The sequence below is a fragment of the Triticum urartu genome, chromosome 7A (genome assembly GCF_056163025.1).
Source record: "Triticum urartu cultivar PI428250 chromosome 7A, HENAU_Tu73, whole genome shotgun sequence".
NCBI classification, from domain to species: domain Eukaryota; kingdom Viridiplantae; phylum Streptophyta; class Magnoliopsida; order Poales; family Poaceae; genus Triticum; species Triticum urartu.
Window position 1 is genome coordinate 187,700,363 of NC_141879.1, and position 18,678 is coordinate 187,719,040.

Below are 18,678 nucleotides of genomic sequence, written 5' to 3' on the forward strand. Positions count from 1 at the left end.
AGGTTGAGTCAAACCAGTCCCGTGGAACTGACAGTGGGATGCATCTGTTAGAACGAGGCAAAACCCTAAAAGGTGGAGCAAATTTTCTTAAAGGGGAGATTTTGGAGGAAGTTTTGTTAAATGGGGTGAGGGGGGGGGGGGGGGGACATAAACCATGATGAAACATAAGAAATCCGTCATCCAAGCATGTATTTGTAATTTTGAAAACAACACAAATGCGAGAGTATTTTGGAAGGTTCTTTTGTCAATTTGTAGGAACAAGAAACATGTATATGGAAACACTTGTTAATGGCTACAATGGGTAATAGTTTCCATTTGTTACTAGAGTAGTCAACTGTTAATTTACATGTAATATGACTTTCCTAATTTGTTGCAGTAATTTCATGTCAGTACTTCAATTACATCACAGTTATGCTACCCAGCGTATTGGGTGTCTGCAATTAATTGTGTTGTAGTGCTAAGATTGTATTGCATTCCCATAGTCTATTTTGGATTGGCTCACAGATAATTGCAGTCTCAGTGGAGTCATGTGTTATGTTGGTTTTTGTAACATGGGAGGTCTTGGACTTTGTGTGGTCACACACAGAAAGATGCTTACTCTATTCGTAATATGTATACAATGTGGTAAGAAATATACTGCCCAATATATAAGGCGTGCGTCATACCTACTCCAGACATATGTCATGCACACCTTTCTTTTCTTGCAAAATAAATAATGTCAGTATCTTTCGTGTCCTTACGCGGAGGGCATACATATGATCAATATAAATTATAAACATTTTTTTTGCGAGAGAAATTATGGACCCATTTGAGACCAATGTATGCATGGCCATTTGATAACTAAGAGCAACTCTAGCAGACCACGCAAAATCTCGACCCGCAAAACGCGTCTGCAGTTTCATGAAGATCTCGTTTGTGGGTCGAGAACTAGCGCGGCCGAACAGAAACCGTAGATGAAACTGCATAATTTTAAAAAAAAAGTTTCGCGGGAGAAATTGCACCTCGTGGACGCGAGTAGTTCATCACGTACTACATATATTTTACATGATCAAACACTACAAACACTAGTTCATACTACATACTACATCAGTACTAGTACTAGAGGGGTGGGGATCGCCGGCGGCGAGCTCGCGGCCATGGACAACGCCGTGGAGGAGCTCATTCCTCCTCGTCGGAGCTCCTCGTGGTGGCGTCGGCGCTCCGCCTCCTCGCGCACGCTCCGCTCGGCAATGGCGGCTGCAACCGTGTCGACGTCGACGACGAAGTCCTCCGGCCCGACGACTCCGCGGCAGCCGAGCTCCTCCTTGATGGGGACGAACTCAAAGTCGTTCGGCTCCTCCGACCACCCCCTTTTCACGGGGAGAAGGCCCGCGCTGGAAGAGGAGGAGCTCCCGGCGTAGGAACATCTCGCCGCGGAGGAGAAGGACGCGGCAGAGGACGGGGTATGGCTGTGCCGACGGTCATACTCGTCCGTCTCGCGGACACGGAAGCTCGGCGGGGGCGAGAGGCCGCGGTTGGTCCACTTCCTCGCCCCGCGCTTCCTCGCGCCGACCGACTGGACGCACCGGATTTGCTGCCGGAGCCGCGTCCGGAGCTCTACATGCGGCTGGAGGCGGAAGGTGGCCGCCGGCGGCGAGAAATGTGGAGAAGGGGGTGGGGAATTGCGTGGCTCAGCGGCGGCGGGGGATAGGGTTTCGACCCGCAAACGCGCCGCGGAACCGTAGATATAGTGGTCGGGGCGTGCGGTTTGCGGGCCGCGGCAATTTTTTTACGGGCCGGGCGAGTATGCGGGCTCTGTTCTGGCCGAAAAATTGGGCCGAGCCCATATACTCGCCAGAATTTTGCGATTTTCGTGTCTTTTGCGGTGTTTGCTAGAGTTGCTCTACGGCTGTACAAGCCCATATGAGTGTTTGCTTCTATTTTAAACAACCCTTCATTGGTACGCATTAATTTTCTGATATGCAAAATAAAATAAAAACGAGGGAGCATAAGAAACAATAAAATATTTGAAGTTCTATATTTGTCCCAAGTCAAACTTTTTAAGGTGTGACCAATTCTAAATATAGTATGAAAATATATTTTACGATAAATCTAATACAATTAATTTGGAGTTGTGTATGTTGATATTTTTTATATTTGGTCAAATATCAAGATGTTTGTTCTGAGCAAAATTATAATTTCATAAATTAGTACAGATTGAGTAGCACTGAGATGTATGGTGGAATTTCAGAACACTATTTGTTTATTTATTTACCTGACTTTGCCAGTGAATTTTTAATGGAAGAGAACCTTTTGTAGGGGAGAATGGAAGAGAAACTACTAGTCAGTCCGAGAATGACTTTTTTCATTCCCGGCCGTAGCCGGTCCCACTGCCAGCGACGTAGGAAAACCACAGCAACCGCGAGGGCGACTGGGAAAGGCCCGTACGTCACGTAGCCAAACGGAACGGCCCTACCAAAAATCCAGCAGGAGCCAATCAGAGGCCTCCTCGCTGGATGGATATTACCCACCAGCCAATCAGAACGCAGATAAGGCCCGCGAGTGCGCCCAACGACGCACCAAAAGCGCAAAGTACACACGACGCGGGCCCACGAGTAAAGCGTACGAGCCGGGGGCCCACCTCCGCCCCTTCTGCTATAAACCTAGACCCGCGATATTTTCGCCGCAAATATATTTTGGCACCTACAGTGAACCGCAAGCAGCCAGTGCGCGACGCGGCGGTGAAACGGAGTAGCTGCTGCCTTGGTGCGGAGGTGCGCGCCAGCGGCTTTGGTTTTCATTTGATGAGCTGCTCGGGGAAGGCGGCGGACGGCGCGATGGGGAGCAAGGCGGCGGACGGCGCGATGGGGAGCAAGGCGGCGCGGGCGTGCGACGGCTGCCTGCGGCGGCGGGCGAGGTGGTACTGCGCGGCGGACGACGCGTTCCTGTGCCAGGGGTGCGACACCTCGGTGCACTCCGCGAACCCTCTCGCGCGGAGGCACGAGCGGGTGCGCCTGCGGCCCACGTCGCCGCTGCTCCCTGGTGCGGCCCCGCGGGAGAGGCGCCGCGGCGACGAGGTCGTGCCGGCGTGGTTCAAGCGCAAGGCGCGGACCCCGCGCTCGCAGGCCAAGAGCGTCGGGCGCCTGCTCTCGAGGCGGCTCGTCGTGCCGCAGGCGTCCGGCGGGGACTCGCCGGAGGAGCAGAAGTGCGACGTGGAGACCGACGAGGAGGAGCTGCTGTACCGCGTGCCCATCTTCGACCCCGCCCTCGCGGAGCTCTGCTCGCCGCTGACTCTCGAGGAAGCGACGACGGCCGTCGCGTCATGCTGCAATGAGGACGGTGCCATCGTCGAGGACCCGACAAAGCCAGCTGCGACGCCGTCTCCGGTGCCGGTTCAGTTCTTCCCCGACAGCCTCGTAAACTTGGGCCCGACGGACGCCGAGCTCATGGAGTTCGCCGCGGACATGGAGGCCCTTCTTGGCCGGCCGGGCATGGACGACGGCGACGAGGAGGAACCGTTCTGCATGGAGGCATTGGGCCTCATCGAGCCGATGGACGTAGACGGCGGGCGAGTCAAGCTGGAGATCGACCCCATGCGAGCGTGCGGCCTCGAGCAGAAGCCGGAGGTGTCCGGCGATATGTTCGACATCGACTTCGACTACGACTCGCCCCTCGGGACACCGGACGAGAACGCGGCAAGCAGCGGTGCCAGTGCGGACGCCCAGTTCACCCCGAGGAGCCTCGCGCTCAATCTAAACTACGAGGCCATCATGGAGAACTGGGGGAGCTCGCCGTGGGCCGACGGCGAGAGGCCGCACGTCAAGCTCGATGACTGCTGGCCACACGACTACTACTCGCTGCAGGAGGGCGCTTGGATGATGGGAGGAGTGGTTGGCCATGGCGGGGAGGGGTTGGGGACGCCGAGGCTGAGGATGGACGGCGGCAGGGAGGCGCGGGTGTCGCGGTACCGGGAGAAGCGGCGGACGCGGCTCTTCTCGAAGAAGATCCGGTACGAGGTGCGCAAGCTCAACGCCGAGAAGCGGCCGCGGATGAAGGGCCGCTTCGTCAAGCGGGCCAACGGCGCCGGAGGCGGCGTGCCCGTCGCCATCGCCACGGCGTGCGTCGCGTAGCTGCCGATCGTGCAATGCTGTCGGTGTGCATGCATGGCTCTGCAGGCTGCATGGCGCGCGCGCACACACAAAACAACTCGTCGAAACTGCTCGTAATTTAGTTACTTTCCTTTTTCAGTTATTACGGTATATGGTGCATTCAGCTGAGTATCCAAGGAATTTCAGGTCGCTCTGATCAGCTAGCTCGCGCTAGTTAGAGTCGAAGAAATGAATAACGGAATAATATTAAGTTTTTCACTTTAGCTATATGTTAGGTGACTGAATTTTCATTTTGGATCAGTCAAATTTGTTGCCGTTGATTCAGTGTGCATTACGAAACGTGTGTAAGAGGTCCCATGGATTTGACTGACGCTGTTATTTATTCAGTCCACTTCCTGCCTTTCCTTGCTAAGTGCATGATGCAGCTCCCATGATGTCTCCACTTCGTGACTCTTGCACTCACATGGATGGATGAAATGCATGAAAATTTTAGTGTACGTGCATGCCTTTTTCCTTGTGCTTGCTTCTGTTTTTTGCACGTGTTTGCTTTTTTTCCTTTTTAGTTGAGATTTTTTATGTGTATTTTTAGATGTTGAGTGTGTGTAAATGTATGCATGCAAGTACTACATGTATATACTACTCCCCCATTTCATAATATAGTGCATGTAGATTAAATTTTACAAACTTTGATCAAATTTATAAAGAAAACTATTTATATCTACAGTACTCCCTCCATACCGGTGCACAAGTCATCTTACGAAAATCAAATAATCTCAAAACAATTAGGCGCGATGCATTAAATCCCACCTCGTTTCTTATTTCTTGACATGAATAAAGAAATCAATCAATAAGAGACGTGGGACGTGTATGTTTTTAATGACTTGAGACTACCTAGCACGGCCTGCAGTGGTTAATTCATTGCATGCAATGATATTAATTTTTTTCCAACCGGGCTCGCACCCCTTTCCATTAATTTTGCAATCAACGGAAATACAATGTTCCAGTAGTTTTTCCAAGACAACCAACCCAAAATAAGACTGAAAGGGGAGGAGCGAGCTGGAGCATCGACAGGAAACCCACCGCAAGAAGACCCTAAAACGGATCAACTGCCATGGGACGAAAACCTGACGACACCGACTAGCCACTACCCTAACCACCAGCGAAATAATGCATAACCTGAGAGACTACATAGCCTACTCAGGGTAGAAAGAAGCAATTCTCCAAAAACACATAAGACTCCAGAACGGGCATCAAACCCCAGTGGACTACAAACCAAGCAGATTAGCCGATCTGGATCCCCTCTCCATCCTTCAGTCGCATCATATCTCGCGACTGAGTCCTGTCCGCCAGAGATGCTGCCACATACGTCAATCTCTTCACGCCCGCCTGAAACTTCGACATATCTTCTTCTTTCAGCAATCCTGCCCAGTACAACATAAAAGAACATGCACTGAAAACAGCCTTCGGTGGAGAACGAGCATTATAATTGTCAAAAGTAACTTTGTTTCGAAGACACCATATCCCCCAACACAAAGCAGCAATGATCATCATATAAAAAATTTCCACCAGGGAAAAACTTATACAACCACGCCCAGCTTTGCCAGAGGGATCGTGGGCAACTGGATGCTCCAGCCGTAAGTCCCAGGGTCCCCCAGACTGTACGAGCAAGAGGACATGTAAAGAATAGATGGTTTGCAGTTTCCATGTTCTTGCAGAAAGAGCAAACAGGATTCCCGGGCCAATTCCTCTTCCTCAAATTATCCCGGGTAAGCACAGCATTTTGGAATAGCTGCCACAAAAATATTTTGATTTTCAATAGGATACTAGCTTTCCAGATCCACTTATAGTTAGGACCAGCTAAATCCCTCTCCAACCATTTATACACTGATTTAGTGGTAAGTCTCTTGTTCTTGCAAAACTTCCAAAACACTGTATCAAGGATATTGTTCAAAGCATATTTTCTCGCCTCAGAAACCACCCATTCCCATTGATCATTGATCTCCCCAAACAGCCTACGCCTGAAACCCAGGCTATAGTTTTTTGCCACAAAATCTGCAATAGTCCCATCCTGATCCTGGCATATACTGAACAAGATAGGGAACTTTTCACATAGTGGCACAGCAGCTATCCATGAGTCATGCCAAACCCTAGCCAAGTTACCACTATTAATCTTGACTGCCCTCCCAGCCATATATGTCTCCTTAACTTTCATAATCGCTTTCCAGCAAGGGGAGTGAGGGGGTCCTGGATTAGGGGGTGTCCGGATGGCTGGACTATACCTTCGGCCGGACTCCTTGACTATGAAGATACAAGATTGAAGACTTCGTCCCGTGTCCGGAAGGAACTTTCCTTGGCGTGGAAGGCAAGCTTGGCGATACGGATATGTAGATCTCCTACCATTGTAACCGACTCTGTGTAACCCTAGCCCTCTCCGGTGTCTATATAAACCGGAGAGTTTTAGTCCGTAGGACGAACAACAATCATACCATAGGCTAGCTTATAGGGTTTAGCCTCTCTGATCTCGTGGTAGATCTACTCTTGTACTACCCATATCATCAATATTAATCAAGCAGGACGTAGGGTTTTACCTCCATCAAGAGGGCCCGAACCTGGGTAAAACATCGTGTCCCCTGCCTCCTGTTACCATCTGACCTAGACGCACAGTTCGGGACCCCCTACCCGAGATCCGCCGGTTTTGACACCGACATTGGTGCTTTCATTGAGAGTTCCTCTGTGTCGTCACTTTTAGGCCCGATGGCTTCTCCGATCATCAACAGCGATGCGATCCAGGGTGAGACTTTTCTTCCCGGACAGATCTTCGTATTCGGCGGCTTTGCACTGCGGGCCAATTCGCTTGGCCATCTGGAGCAGATCGAAAGCTACGCCCCTGGCCATCAGGTCAGATTTGAAAGTTTGAACTACACAGCCGACATCCACGGAGACTCGATCTTCGACGGATTCGGGCCACAGCCGAGCGCGCCGCACTGTCACGACGGGCATGATTTAGCTCTGCCGCCGAACAGTGCCCTGGAGGCCGCACCTGTGTCCGCTCCGACCCCTAGCTCGGAGCCGATCACACCAACCGAGGATGGGTGGTTAGACACCGCCTCGGGGCCTGCAATTTCTACGGCGATCGAGCCGAACACCAGCCCTATTCTCTGTGAAGCCCATGACTCCAAGGAGCCGGACTCCTCTCCAGACTCCGAGCCCTCCGCACCCCGACCGATCGAACCCGATTGGGCGCCGATCATGGAGTTCACCGCCGCGGACATCTTTCAGCACTCGCCCTTCGGTGATATTCTGAATTCACTAAAGTCTCTCTCTTTATCAGGAGAGCCCTGGCCGGACTATGGTCAACAAGGTTGGGATGTGGATGATGAAGAAATTCAAAGCCCACCCACCACCCACTTCGTAGCCACTGTCGAAAATTTAAACGACGTGCTCAACTTCGACTCCGAAGACATCGAAGGTATGGACGACGATGTAGGAGATGAACATGAACCAACGCCTATAAGGCACTGGACAGCCACCTCATCTCATGATGTATACATGGTGGACACACCCAAAGGAAGCGACGACGAGGAACACAGGGATACAACGAGGGATCGTTCACTCGAAAAGCAATCAAAGCGGCGATGCAAGCGCCGCTCCAAGCCCCGCCTCGACAGAGACAGCAGCCATACAGACCCAGTCATAGAGCAGGACGAGCCGGCGGACGACGAACATGCCTTCGAGCAAGCGTCCGAACAGGGAAACTTGGATAAACAAACCAAACACCCCGTCCCCGGCGAAAACAACAGTCCGGACAACCTTACGCCGGATAAACTCATGGAGCAGAAGAACCTCCACAAAAGGCTCGTCGCCACTGCGCATAGCCTGAAAAAGCAGAAGCGGAAGCTCAAAACTGCGGAAGATGCACTCAGAATCAGATGGAGCAAAGTACGCAACACCACAGACAAATATGCCGGCAGTCGCCGCACAAAAAGCTATCCAAAACGAAAGCTACTACCTGAATTTGACGAGGAGGCCTTAGAGCCCCCGCAGTCAAAAAATAGGAAAGCCATCCGGTCGGATGGACGACCGCATGGCCAGCATGGAGCGGCAAGCGGCGCCGCACACAAGCCGGCACGCGATCCACCAAAGGATCCGCATCAAAAAGACGGCCCAGCCAGATCTATATACGGGCCAAGAAAGCAAGTTCTAGTAAGCAATGCAACACAACAAATATCCGAACATCACGGCACACCCAAATACAGGGGTGCCGCACACCCCCTATGTTTCACCGATGAGGTGCTGGACCATGAATTTCCAGCGGGATTCAAGCTCGTAAACATAGAGGCGTACGACGGAACAATAGACCCTGGGGTCTGGATCAAGGATTATATCCTCCACATACACATGGCCAGAGGAGATGACCTCCACGCCATAAAATACTTACCCCTCAAGCTCAAAGGGACAGCCCGGCATTGGCTCAAAAGCCTTCCCAAAAACACCATTGGAAGTTGGGAAGAGCTTGAGAATGCTTTCCGGGCAAATTTTCAAGGGACCTATGTCCGCCCTCTGGATGCAGACGATCTCAGTCACATAACTCAACAGCCCGTAGAGTCAGCCCGGAAATTCTGAAACAGATTCTTACTAAAAAGAATCAGATAGTCGACTGTCCGGACGCCGAAGCCCTAGTAGCTTTTAAGCACAATGTTCGAGACGAATGGCTCGCCAGACACCTCGGCCAAGAAAAGCCAAGAACAATGGCCGCATTGACAAGCCTCATGACCCGCTTTTGCGCAGGAGAGGACAGCTGGTTGGCAAGATGCACCACCAGCGACCCAAGTACATCCGAAGTTAGGGATGGAAACGGAAAACCCCGACGCAGCAAGGACCAGCGCCGGAATAAGGGAAACAGCCCAAAGAGCACGGCGGTCAACGCCGGATTCAAAAGCTCGCGGCAGAATCAGAGAAAGCCGCCCCTCAAGGATAACAGGGACGAGCTATCCAACTTAAACAAAATCTTGGACAAGATATGTTAAATACACAGTACTCACGGGAAGCCTGCGAACCATACCCACAGAGATTGTTCGGTTTTCAAGCAAGCCGGCAAGCTCAACGCCGAACACAAGGGGCTCGACACACCAAGTGAGGACGACGACGAACCCCACAAGCAGAGCACCAGGAAACAAAAGGATTTCCCACAAGAAGTCAAAACAGTAAACTTACTTCACGTGACAAACAAAACGTCGCCACCAGAGATACGCGCCATACGGCCTATCCCAAAGGAGTCTCGCCAATGGTTGTTAAAACCAATCACCTTCGACCATCAGAATTACTCTAGAAGTATCCAGAACGCAGGCTGGACTGCCTTGGTATTAGATCCAATAATCGGCGGACTCCATTTTACAAATGTCCTGATGGACGGCGGCAGTGGTCTAAACCTGTTATACCAGGACACAATCCGCAACATGGGGATAGACCCAACAAAAATTCGCCATAGCAAAACCTCCTTTCAAGGGGTAACGCCAGGCCCGGATGCCCGTTGCATGGGTTCTCTCCAGCTAGAAGTTATGTTCGGCTCCCCCGACAACTTCCGTTGCGAACAGCTAACTTTCCACATCGCCCCATTCTCAAGTAGCTATCAAGCACTGCTGGGACGCGAAGCTTTCGCCCGCTTTAACGCAATACCGCATTATGCATCTCTTACGCTTAAGATGCCCGGTCCACGAGGCATCATCTCATTAAAGGGAAAACATTGAGTGTTCCTCCCGCGCGGAAAACAATGCGGCTGCCTTGACAGCCCCACAATAAAGCGGCTTCACCAGCCAAAGCATCTAAACAGGTCGTCAAGACCACGGACACGGCTAGACGAGTCCGGCATAAACATACAATTGATAAAGGCTTAATAGCCGTATACCCCTGTACTAGGGGCTCCGCGCATATAAAACAAGAGACAATAAAGCTAAATTTTACCCATTTCGATTTATACTTTGTCTATTTAGTATAACTCATGTTCGGCACGATCTTTCTTTAACTAAGTTCCTCTTTTTTACAGATGAACACCGTGCTACACCCGTCCAGGATACGGCACAACGAAGACACAGGCGCAGACGTGCAGCATGGACCCGTTCCAAGGATTCTTTTCAGATTAAGACCCTGCGTAAACCTTTTTTATTGTCTCTTGTTGATACACATCCCCTGGTTTCTTGGTATAACCAAGGAGGAGGCTGGCGTTTTGGCATGTAGCCACGTCAGAGTTTTGCGCGTACCTGGACACTAGGGGCTTATTACTAAGGGCGTTATCCCGCCCGCCCTCATAAAGACCGAATACCTTAGGGAGTGTTCGGCGTCGCGAGTTTGGCCTTATATGCATCAGCTCCGAATCATGTCTTTGGTCAAATGTTGGGTTTGCCCGGCTCCTGTGTTTTGCTGCCTTACGTTTCGCTCTATCGGTTAAGGCGGCACCAGGAGAACTACTGCGATTATGCCCCGGCTCGTCCAGGCGAGCACCTCAGTAGAGAAAGCCGAAAACTGACTGTCATGATATAGCATGAGACTGGTCAACCACTCGATGACTTACTGGAATCTTTAGGATTCCTCCGCATTAACGAAGGGCCGTTTCCCGGCCAGGCACATACGCGCCCCGAGTTCGGGCGAGCGCAGGCGCCACCAGGGGCTATATAAGTAGCCTCACTGTCAAACTCCTATGGCTAAGTGAAAGTGATAAAGTATCATAGTCCGATTGCCTAGTTCGCTGCGCTATCACCTCCTTTGTAGGACTAAGACGTTGGGTCAAGTGTGAAAATGCGCCTTCTGTGAACACCCCCGCATTATGTGCGTGGGGGCTGAAGCCGATGACTGTCATCTTTCAGATTATATATATATATATATATATATATATATATATATATATATATATATATTAAACGGCCGCATAGGAGGTATCATAATACTTGCAGGCACAAGTATAAAAAGCTTCTACAATTTATCAAAATATTGTTTTACAATAATCCATGCTATTCGAATATAGTATCCTTCGAGCACTGCGTCTCTATTAAACGAGCGCCTTGCAGAACTTCTTGAAAATAGTGCTCGGCAGGTACTCGGCTTCCATCCGAGTTTGGGGATGCAACAGCGGTGGCTTCCATTTCCGCCCAGTATGTCTTGACACGGGCAAGAGCCATCCGCGCACCCTCTATGCACGCTGACCTCTTCATCGCATTGATATGCGGCGCCGCACCAAGGAACTGCTACACCAAATTGAAATAACTTTTCGGCTCTGGCCTCTCTGGCCACAGATGACTCATGACATACTTCATGGCGAGTCCGGACAACCTATTTAACTCGGCCCATTCGACCAAACGATCGGCTAATGACAGTGGACGCTCTGGATTGTGGAACTGCGACCAGAAGAGCTTTTCCAGTTCGCTATCTTCTTGATCTCGGAAGTGTTCGGCCGCATCTGCGGCACTCGGTGCTAAATCCAGATAGGTGTTCGTCGTACTCCACATCTGGTCAAACGGAGCATGTTTAGGATCACAGAACTTCCTCCGCAGCATAAAGGGCTTTCCAGCCGCGATCTCTCCGGCCTGACGCAACTCCTCCTTCATAGCTCTCATCGCAGAGCGAGCATCCTTGGCATCGGCAACGGCCTTCTTCAGGTCCGTCTGTTCCGCCCGATCTTCTTTTTCAAGAAGCTTGCAACTGTCAGCAGCGTTCTTCAGCCTCACGGCCATCTCGGCCATTTCCTTCTTGCTTCGGCAGTGAGCAGTCTGTTCGGCTTTCAGCTCTTCAATTGCCTTTCCGGCAGTCGCATCACTTTTCCTGGCTTGCTCCTTGGCTCGGGCAAGTTCCGCCCGACGATTCTCCATGGCAGCAGCACCATTTGCATCAAGCGCACACATTGTAAGATACTAGCATAAAACTCCTCTTACCAAGCGCCGCCGAAGGAATTATATACCTTGTGCCTCGTCAAGCTGCTTGTTGACAAACGCGATGTCGGCATCTGCCACGTCAAGTTGCCGCTTTAGCTCGGCAAATCCATCAGTCCGGCTGGCCATCGGACACTTCGCCACCTACGTATAAAGGCGGCATATTAGACCTGGGATTATGATCCTTTGTGCGTCGTCACTTTTGACAACACACAGAGTCTCAGGGGCTACTATCTACACAAGGCGCATCTTATTTATGCCCAGCTGTCCAAAAAGGGTACATTATTTCGCGTATCTCAAAACCTGTCAGTAAACTCCTGACGGCCTCGTGCAATCCGCTCTCTGCGGATGAAATCCTCTCAATCACCGTACCCATCAATGCACGGTGCTCCTCTGAGATAGATGCTCGCCCTAGCAGATCCTTCAGCTCCTCCGACCGCGCACCAGATGGCGCTGGACTCGTCCGGTGGCCCTTTTCGAAGGCTGGACACGGAGGGCTTTGGGGGGCCATATGGCTACCTTCCGGCCCCGCGACGATACCTCAGGGTCGCCCGCCTCGCAAGGCGGTACGGCAGGGGGAGGCGTTCCGCTCTCCATCATCTCCGGAAGAAGATCCCCTGAAGACGAGCTCTGCTGAGAAGGGATAAGGTCCGAGCTACAAGGTAAATTTTCGATTACTTTTCTCAGATATAAAGCAGGGATTTCTCTCGTTTCTTAAAAAGAAAACTCCTCTCTACTTACGGCTCGGTGGAGGGCTGATCCCCTTGAGGGCATAATTCGGCCGAAATATCCCCCAGCACAGGACCCTCTGGCGAAGATTTCTTCCCCCGCTTTAAGGCCATGGTCTCCGGGTCTTCAGAGGCGGTCCTCTTCTTCCCCTGAGGAGAGGAATTTTCGATTCCTCCCTTCCGGACAACCTCCTTTGAGGAGGCTGTAGCTTCCTTGTCCCCTCCCTCGCTTCCCTTTGAAGGCACAACCTCCAACATCCTGACTAGCACGGGACCCGGCGTGGTCTCGGGGAGGGGGCCGGACACCTGATTAGCTTTGCTTTCGCTATCCACTCCTGTTTAAAGGACAGCTCTTTTAGGGGCATTTTTATGATAAATATACGGATAGCGAGTCCGGGCACAAGGCTACTTACTTGAGTATCCGGACGATTGCAGCTCAGACCTGCGTCCTCCGTAGAATCCGGACACACTACTTGTGGTCCGAAGAACAATTTGTACATCTCCACGGGCGTCATGCCAAGAAAATGTTGGAGAACTCGTGGTCCCTCCGGGTTGAACTCCCACAGGCGGAGGGGGCGACGTTTGCAGGGCAGAACTCGGCGAATTAACATAACCTGCGTCACTATGACCAAACTGATGTCTCTTTCTAGGAGATCTCAGATGTGGCCCTGCAACAGGGGCACGTCCTTTGCCGGCCCCCAGTCCAGCCCCGTATTGACCCATGACGCCAGTCGTGGCGGGGGACCCGAGCGAAAGGCAGGTGGCGCCACCCACTTAGGGACCCTGGGAGCGGTAATGTAAAACCACTCTCGTTGCCATAAGCTGGACTCCTCTTGAAAAGAGCCCTCGGGCCATGGAGTACCAGCATTCTTGCTTATAAAAGCACCTCCGCACTCCGTGTGTCGTCCCTCGATCATCTTCGGCTCTACTTTGAAGGTCTTGAGCCATAGTCTGAAGTGAGGAGTAATACGGAGGAAGGCTTCACACACGATGATGAATGAGGAAATATGGAGGATGGACTTCGGGGCTAAGTCGTGAAATGCCAGCCCATAATAATACATGAGCCCCCTCACGAAGGGATCCATCGGGAAGCCTAGCCCCCGAAGGAAGTGAGACATGAACACCACACTCTCACCGGGCTTGGGAGTGGGAATGACCTGCCCTTGAGCAGGCAGCCTATGCGAGATTTCGCCAGTCAAGAACCTGGCCTCTCTCAACTTCAGCACGTCCTCCTCCGTGACGGAGGAGGGCATCCATCGGCCTCGAAGGTCGGAACCGGACATTGTCGAAGGTCCGAAGCGCCTGAAATCTAGAGCCTTGGGTGTTGGAACTCGAGGCGAAGGGCGAACTCGTTTGAGATTGAAAGAAAGGAGTAAGGCCTTGGTCTCTTTATAAGAGGTTGAATACCAAGGGCCTTCCCCGTGACCGTTTGGGACTCGCCTTTGATCGAGAAAATATACCAACGGGTACGGTTGGGTTACCCACGCCCGTATTGATGAGAATCCCGGAATAAGGGGACATGATCTCTGCTTTAACAAGACGTGCCAAGGAAACTGCCTCGCTAAACGCGCTAAGATGGGACAATAAAACGATTCGAATAAAGACTTGGTCGTGGTGTGATGTCACGCTACGGAATACGTCGGCAGATTAGATTTGTGTAAATATTATTCTCTCTATGGCAATATGTGGAAACTTATTTTGCAGAGCCGGACACTACCTTTGTGTTGAAAATCTTCTATGAAGTACTTGGAGGAGGAACCCGCCTTGCAATGCCGAAGACAATCTGCGCGCCGGACTCGTCGTCATTGAAGCCTGGTTCAGGGGCTACTGAGGGAGTCCTGGATTAGGGGGTGTCCGGATGGCCGGACTATACCTTCGGCCGGACTCCTGGACTATGAAGATACAAGATTGAAGACTTCGTCACGTGTCCGGAAGGGACTTTCCTTGGCGTGGAAGGCAAGCTTGGCGATACGGATATGTAAATCTCCTACCATTGTAACCGACTCTGTGTAACCCTAGCCCTCTTCGGTGTCTATAAACCGGAGAGTTTTAGTCCGTAGGACGAACAACAATCATACCATAGGCTAGCTTCTAGGGTTTAGCCTCTCTGATCTCGTGGTAGATCTACTCTTGTACTACCCATATCATCAACATTAATCAAGCAGGACGTAGGGTTTTACCTTCATCAAGAGGGCCCGAACCTGGGTAAAACATCGTGTCCCCTGCCTCCTGTTACCATCCGACCTAAACGCACAGTTCAGGACCCCCTACCCGAGATCCGGATTTTGACACCGACATGGAGTCTGAAAAACGACTACGAATATTAGCCACAGTTTTATTCTTGAAATATCTGGCCCGAATAATTTGTTGCCACAACCCATCTTTAGTTTCAAGCTTCCACCACCACTTGGTCAACAGACTAATGTTCTGCTTGTGGAGGTCCTTGATCCCCAGCCCATCGATTTTTTTGGACCTACAAACCCTAGTCCATTTCACCATATGATAAGCCCATTTATTGTTCTTCCTTTTCCAGAAAAATCTTCTCCGGTGTTTATCCATTTTATCAATAAAAGTCTTGTTGAACAAGAACATAGACATAAGATAAGAAGGTATTCCATCCAGGCTCGAGCCTAACAGGGTAAGCCTAGCACCAGACGAGGCTGCATATGCTATCCAGGCGTCTAGCTTTTTTACCATCTTAGCATCCAGAAACTCCAACTCAACATTTTTCAAAGTGGAGTAAGATATCGGTGTACCCAGATATTTCATAGGTAAAGAACCCACCTGACACCCAAACATGTCAGCATATGCTATATCAGTCTCATTATCCCCTCCTATAATAATAATTTCGCTCTTATCGAAATTAATTTTCAATCCGGACATGAGTTCAAACAAATAAAGCAGTAGTTTCACATTAACCGCTTTATCAATATCATGCTCGAAGCAAATGACAGTATCATCTGCATATTGCAAGATCCCCACTCCATCCTTAATAAGATCAGAAGCCAACCCTTTGACGAGACCATTTTTCTGGGCTGAGGTCATCATCTTAGTTAGGCATTCTGCCGCAAGATTAAACAGGACCGGAGAGTGTGGATCACCTTGCCTTACCCCTTTAGCACTTTGTATATAAGGTCCCATCTCATCATTGATTTTAACATTGATCATCCCATTTCTCAGGATCTGGTTTACCCAACCACACCACTTTTGGTTAAAACCACGTTTAACATGACATTCTAGTAAGAAGTCCCAATTGACTTTGTCATATGCCTTCTCAAAGTCAAGTTTCAGTATCACTCCTTTTTGTTTTTGACATGAGTATAATGCATAATCTCATGCAAGGATAAAATGCCATCTACTATATGCCTCCCTTTGATAAAAGCATTTTGCTACATGCTAAACAGTTTATGTGCATATTTTCCATCCCTGAGGTCCATGACCTTGGTAATAAGTTTGTACGGACAGCGCAATAAACAAATTGGTCTATACTGTTGTATCCTACTAGCATCATTCGATTTGGGCAGTAGGGTAATAATGCCATAGTTCAGCCTTTGTACATCTAGTTTCCCCTCATAAAACCATTCAAACATAGCAAATAAATCTGGAGCTATGACCTCCCAGCAATGTTGATAAAACTCAGCCGGGATATTATCAGGCCCAGGTGCCCGATTAGATTTCATGTCAAATAGAGCTTTTTTAATTTCCTCAATAGAAAAGGGTTTAGTCAGTTCATCATTGTCTTCAGAAGAAATCTTTTCTTCAAGTGGCCACAGATCCCCATCAATATGACAAAGGTTTCCAGGAGCAGGTCCGAAGAGATTTTTGTAATATTCAGTGGCATGCGCCAAGAGGTTTTTGGTCCCTTCAATAATGACCGCACCGCACTCTAGTGAGATCATAGAATTTTTCCTCCGGCGGCCATTTGCTACTTTATGGAAAAAGTTAGTATTATTATCTCCTTTCAGAAGCCATCTCTGAGTAGAGAGTTGGTGCCAATACAATTCCTCCTCCACATACATGTTATATAGCTCTAACAAAATTTTCAGTTTCCTGGTATAGGCCTGTCCACATAATCCAACAGTCTCCTCAAGCCCTTCCAGCTCTTGCAGTTCAAGCTTAATGATATTTCTTCTAATCTTGTTGTGCCCAAAAATATTGGAGCCCCACCCTTTAAAAAATTTCTTTATTCTCTTCAGTTTTATGTTCAGGATGTCAATAGGGTCTTTGGTATACACAGGTCTCGACCAAATATCAGCAACCAGGGGTAAAAACTCTGGATTATTAAGCCAATTGTTATCAAACCTAAAGCACCTATTACCTGGTGCTCTAGAGGGAGCCAGACCTCCTTTCAAAAGCAAAGGATTATGATCTGATAACTCTCTCACTAGCTTACTAACTGAAACAAGAGGATACAAGTCCTCCCAGTCAGGTGACATCAATATCCTATCCAACTTCTCCAGGGTAGGGTTTTCCTGCTTGTTAGACCAAGTATAACATCCACCTGACATACTGATCTCTCTCAGGCCAAGGAGGTGGATGACAGAATTGAACACCTCAGAAAAATGGGACATGGAAGTTTTCTTGTTCTTCTCTCCACTATGTCTAAGGATATTAAAATCTCCTCCCACCAGATAAGGAATGTGGGTATTATTACACATATTAGACAGTTCTGCAATAAATTCTGGTTTGTTTTCATCCTGAGCTACTCCATACACAACCAGCAGAGCCCAGTTGCATTTATTACCTTTATCAAAAAGGTCCATTTGAAGGATATATTTTCCATGTTTAACATTTATAAGATCAAATTTGTCTTTATCGACACCACCCAAAATACCTCCTGATTTACCCCTAGAAGGAATCCACTCCCATTTGAATTTACCTTCAGGGTCCAATTTCCTAAAATAGGAAGGATTATAAGTTTTTTTCATAGTCTCTTGAAGACCAATAAAATCCACATTATTGGCACAAATGATATCAGTGAGGCAGGTAGACATGCCTTTCTTGCCTGCCCCCCTACAATTCCAAAGCAATCCTTTCATTTATATCTTGCAGGTTTCCCCCTCTCCCTAGTAGGTCTGCCAGGATTCAGGGCTGACTTACCCTCCTTATTTTTCATCTGACTCCTCGTGACAGGTCTGTCCATATCATGAGGGGACAAGACCTTCACTTTTTTCCGTTGTTGGGCATGTTTCTTTTTTTGTCTGGATTGCACCAAGATATAAGGCTCATCATCGTCTACATTTTCGTTATCCCAGGTTAATAGCAAGGGAATATCATTACCCAGCCCATCATTTATAGTAATAGGATCAGTGTTAGTTTCAACCCTCTTATCATGTAACAGGGTCCTAGATATCTCTAATTCCCGCAAAATATCTATCGTATCAAAGCTATCATCAGGAATATGCACTCCCATCATAGCAGCCCGAGCAACAATAGCAGTGTCATCTAGTGCAGAAAATTGATTATTCGAGTAAGATATATTTTTACCTTCAGCATCGCGCTTCTTCAGTCTGTTGGTTGCCATCTCCTCCACACGCTCCGATTTCAGAAATTGTCTGCGCGAAGCCCGCCCTTCAGGAGCCATATTTTCATGCATTGGCGATCCAGAAGGCGATTCAACAGTGTAAACACTGTGATTATCCCCTCCTTCAGTTGACCCTTCATCAAGAGGCACAATATGAGGCAATGCAATGATATTAATTAGCAAATAAACATTAAGTTCTCTCGTTTTTCCCTCCGCCTTGGTCGCGGTGCACAACGTAAGGCCCTTCCCAGTGCTCCAAGGTGTACAGGTGCTAAGGGTGCCACATACATAGAAAAATGATGTGGCAAAGCAATTAAAGAGGAGAGAGAGCATTATGGTGACCCCAATAAGAACCAACGCTAAGCACGTGGACCTAGGCAATTAAATAGAGAATGCTTAGCTACAAAACCAAAGCACCG

The 18,678-nt window shown here is 49.3% G+C and overlaps 1 protein-coding gene across 1 annotated transcript; it reads left to right on the top strand.

Annotated features, from left to right (window-relative positions):
• Positions 1 to 2,678: 2,678 nt before the first annotated feature.
• LOC125520612 (zinc finger protein CONSTANS-LIKE 16) lies at positions 2,679 to 4,388 on the top strand. Its single transcript, XM_048685573.2, has one exon. It carries the CDS (start codon positions 2,784 to 2,786, stop codon positions 4,107 to 4,109), a length of 1,326 nt encoding a protein of 441 aa, XP_048541530.2. The 5' UTR covers positions 2,679 to 2,783; the 3' UTR covers positions 4,110 to 4,388.
• Positions 4,389 to 18,678: the final 14,290 nt, after the last annotated feature.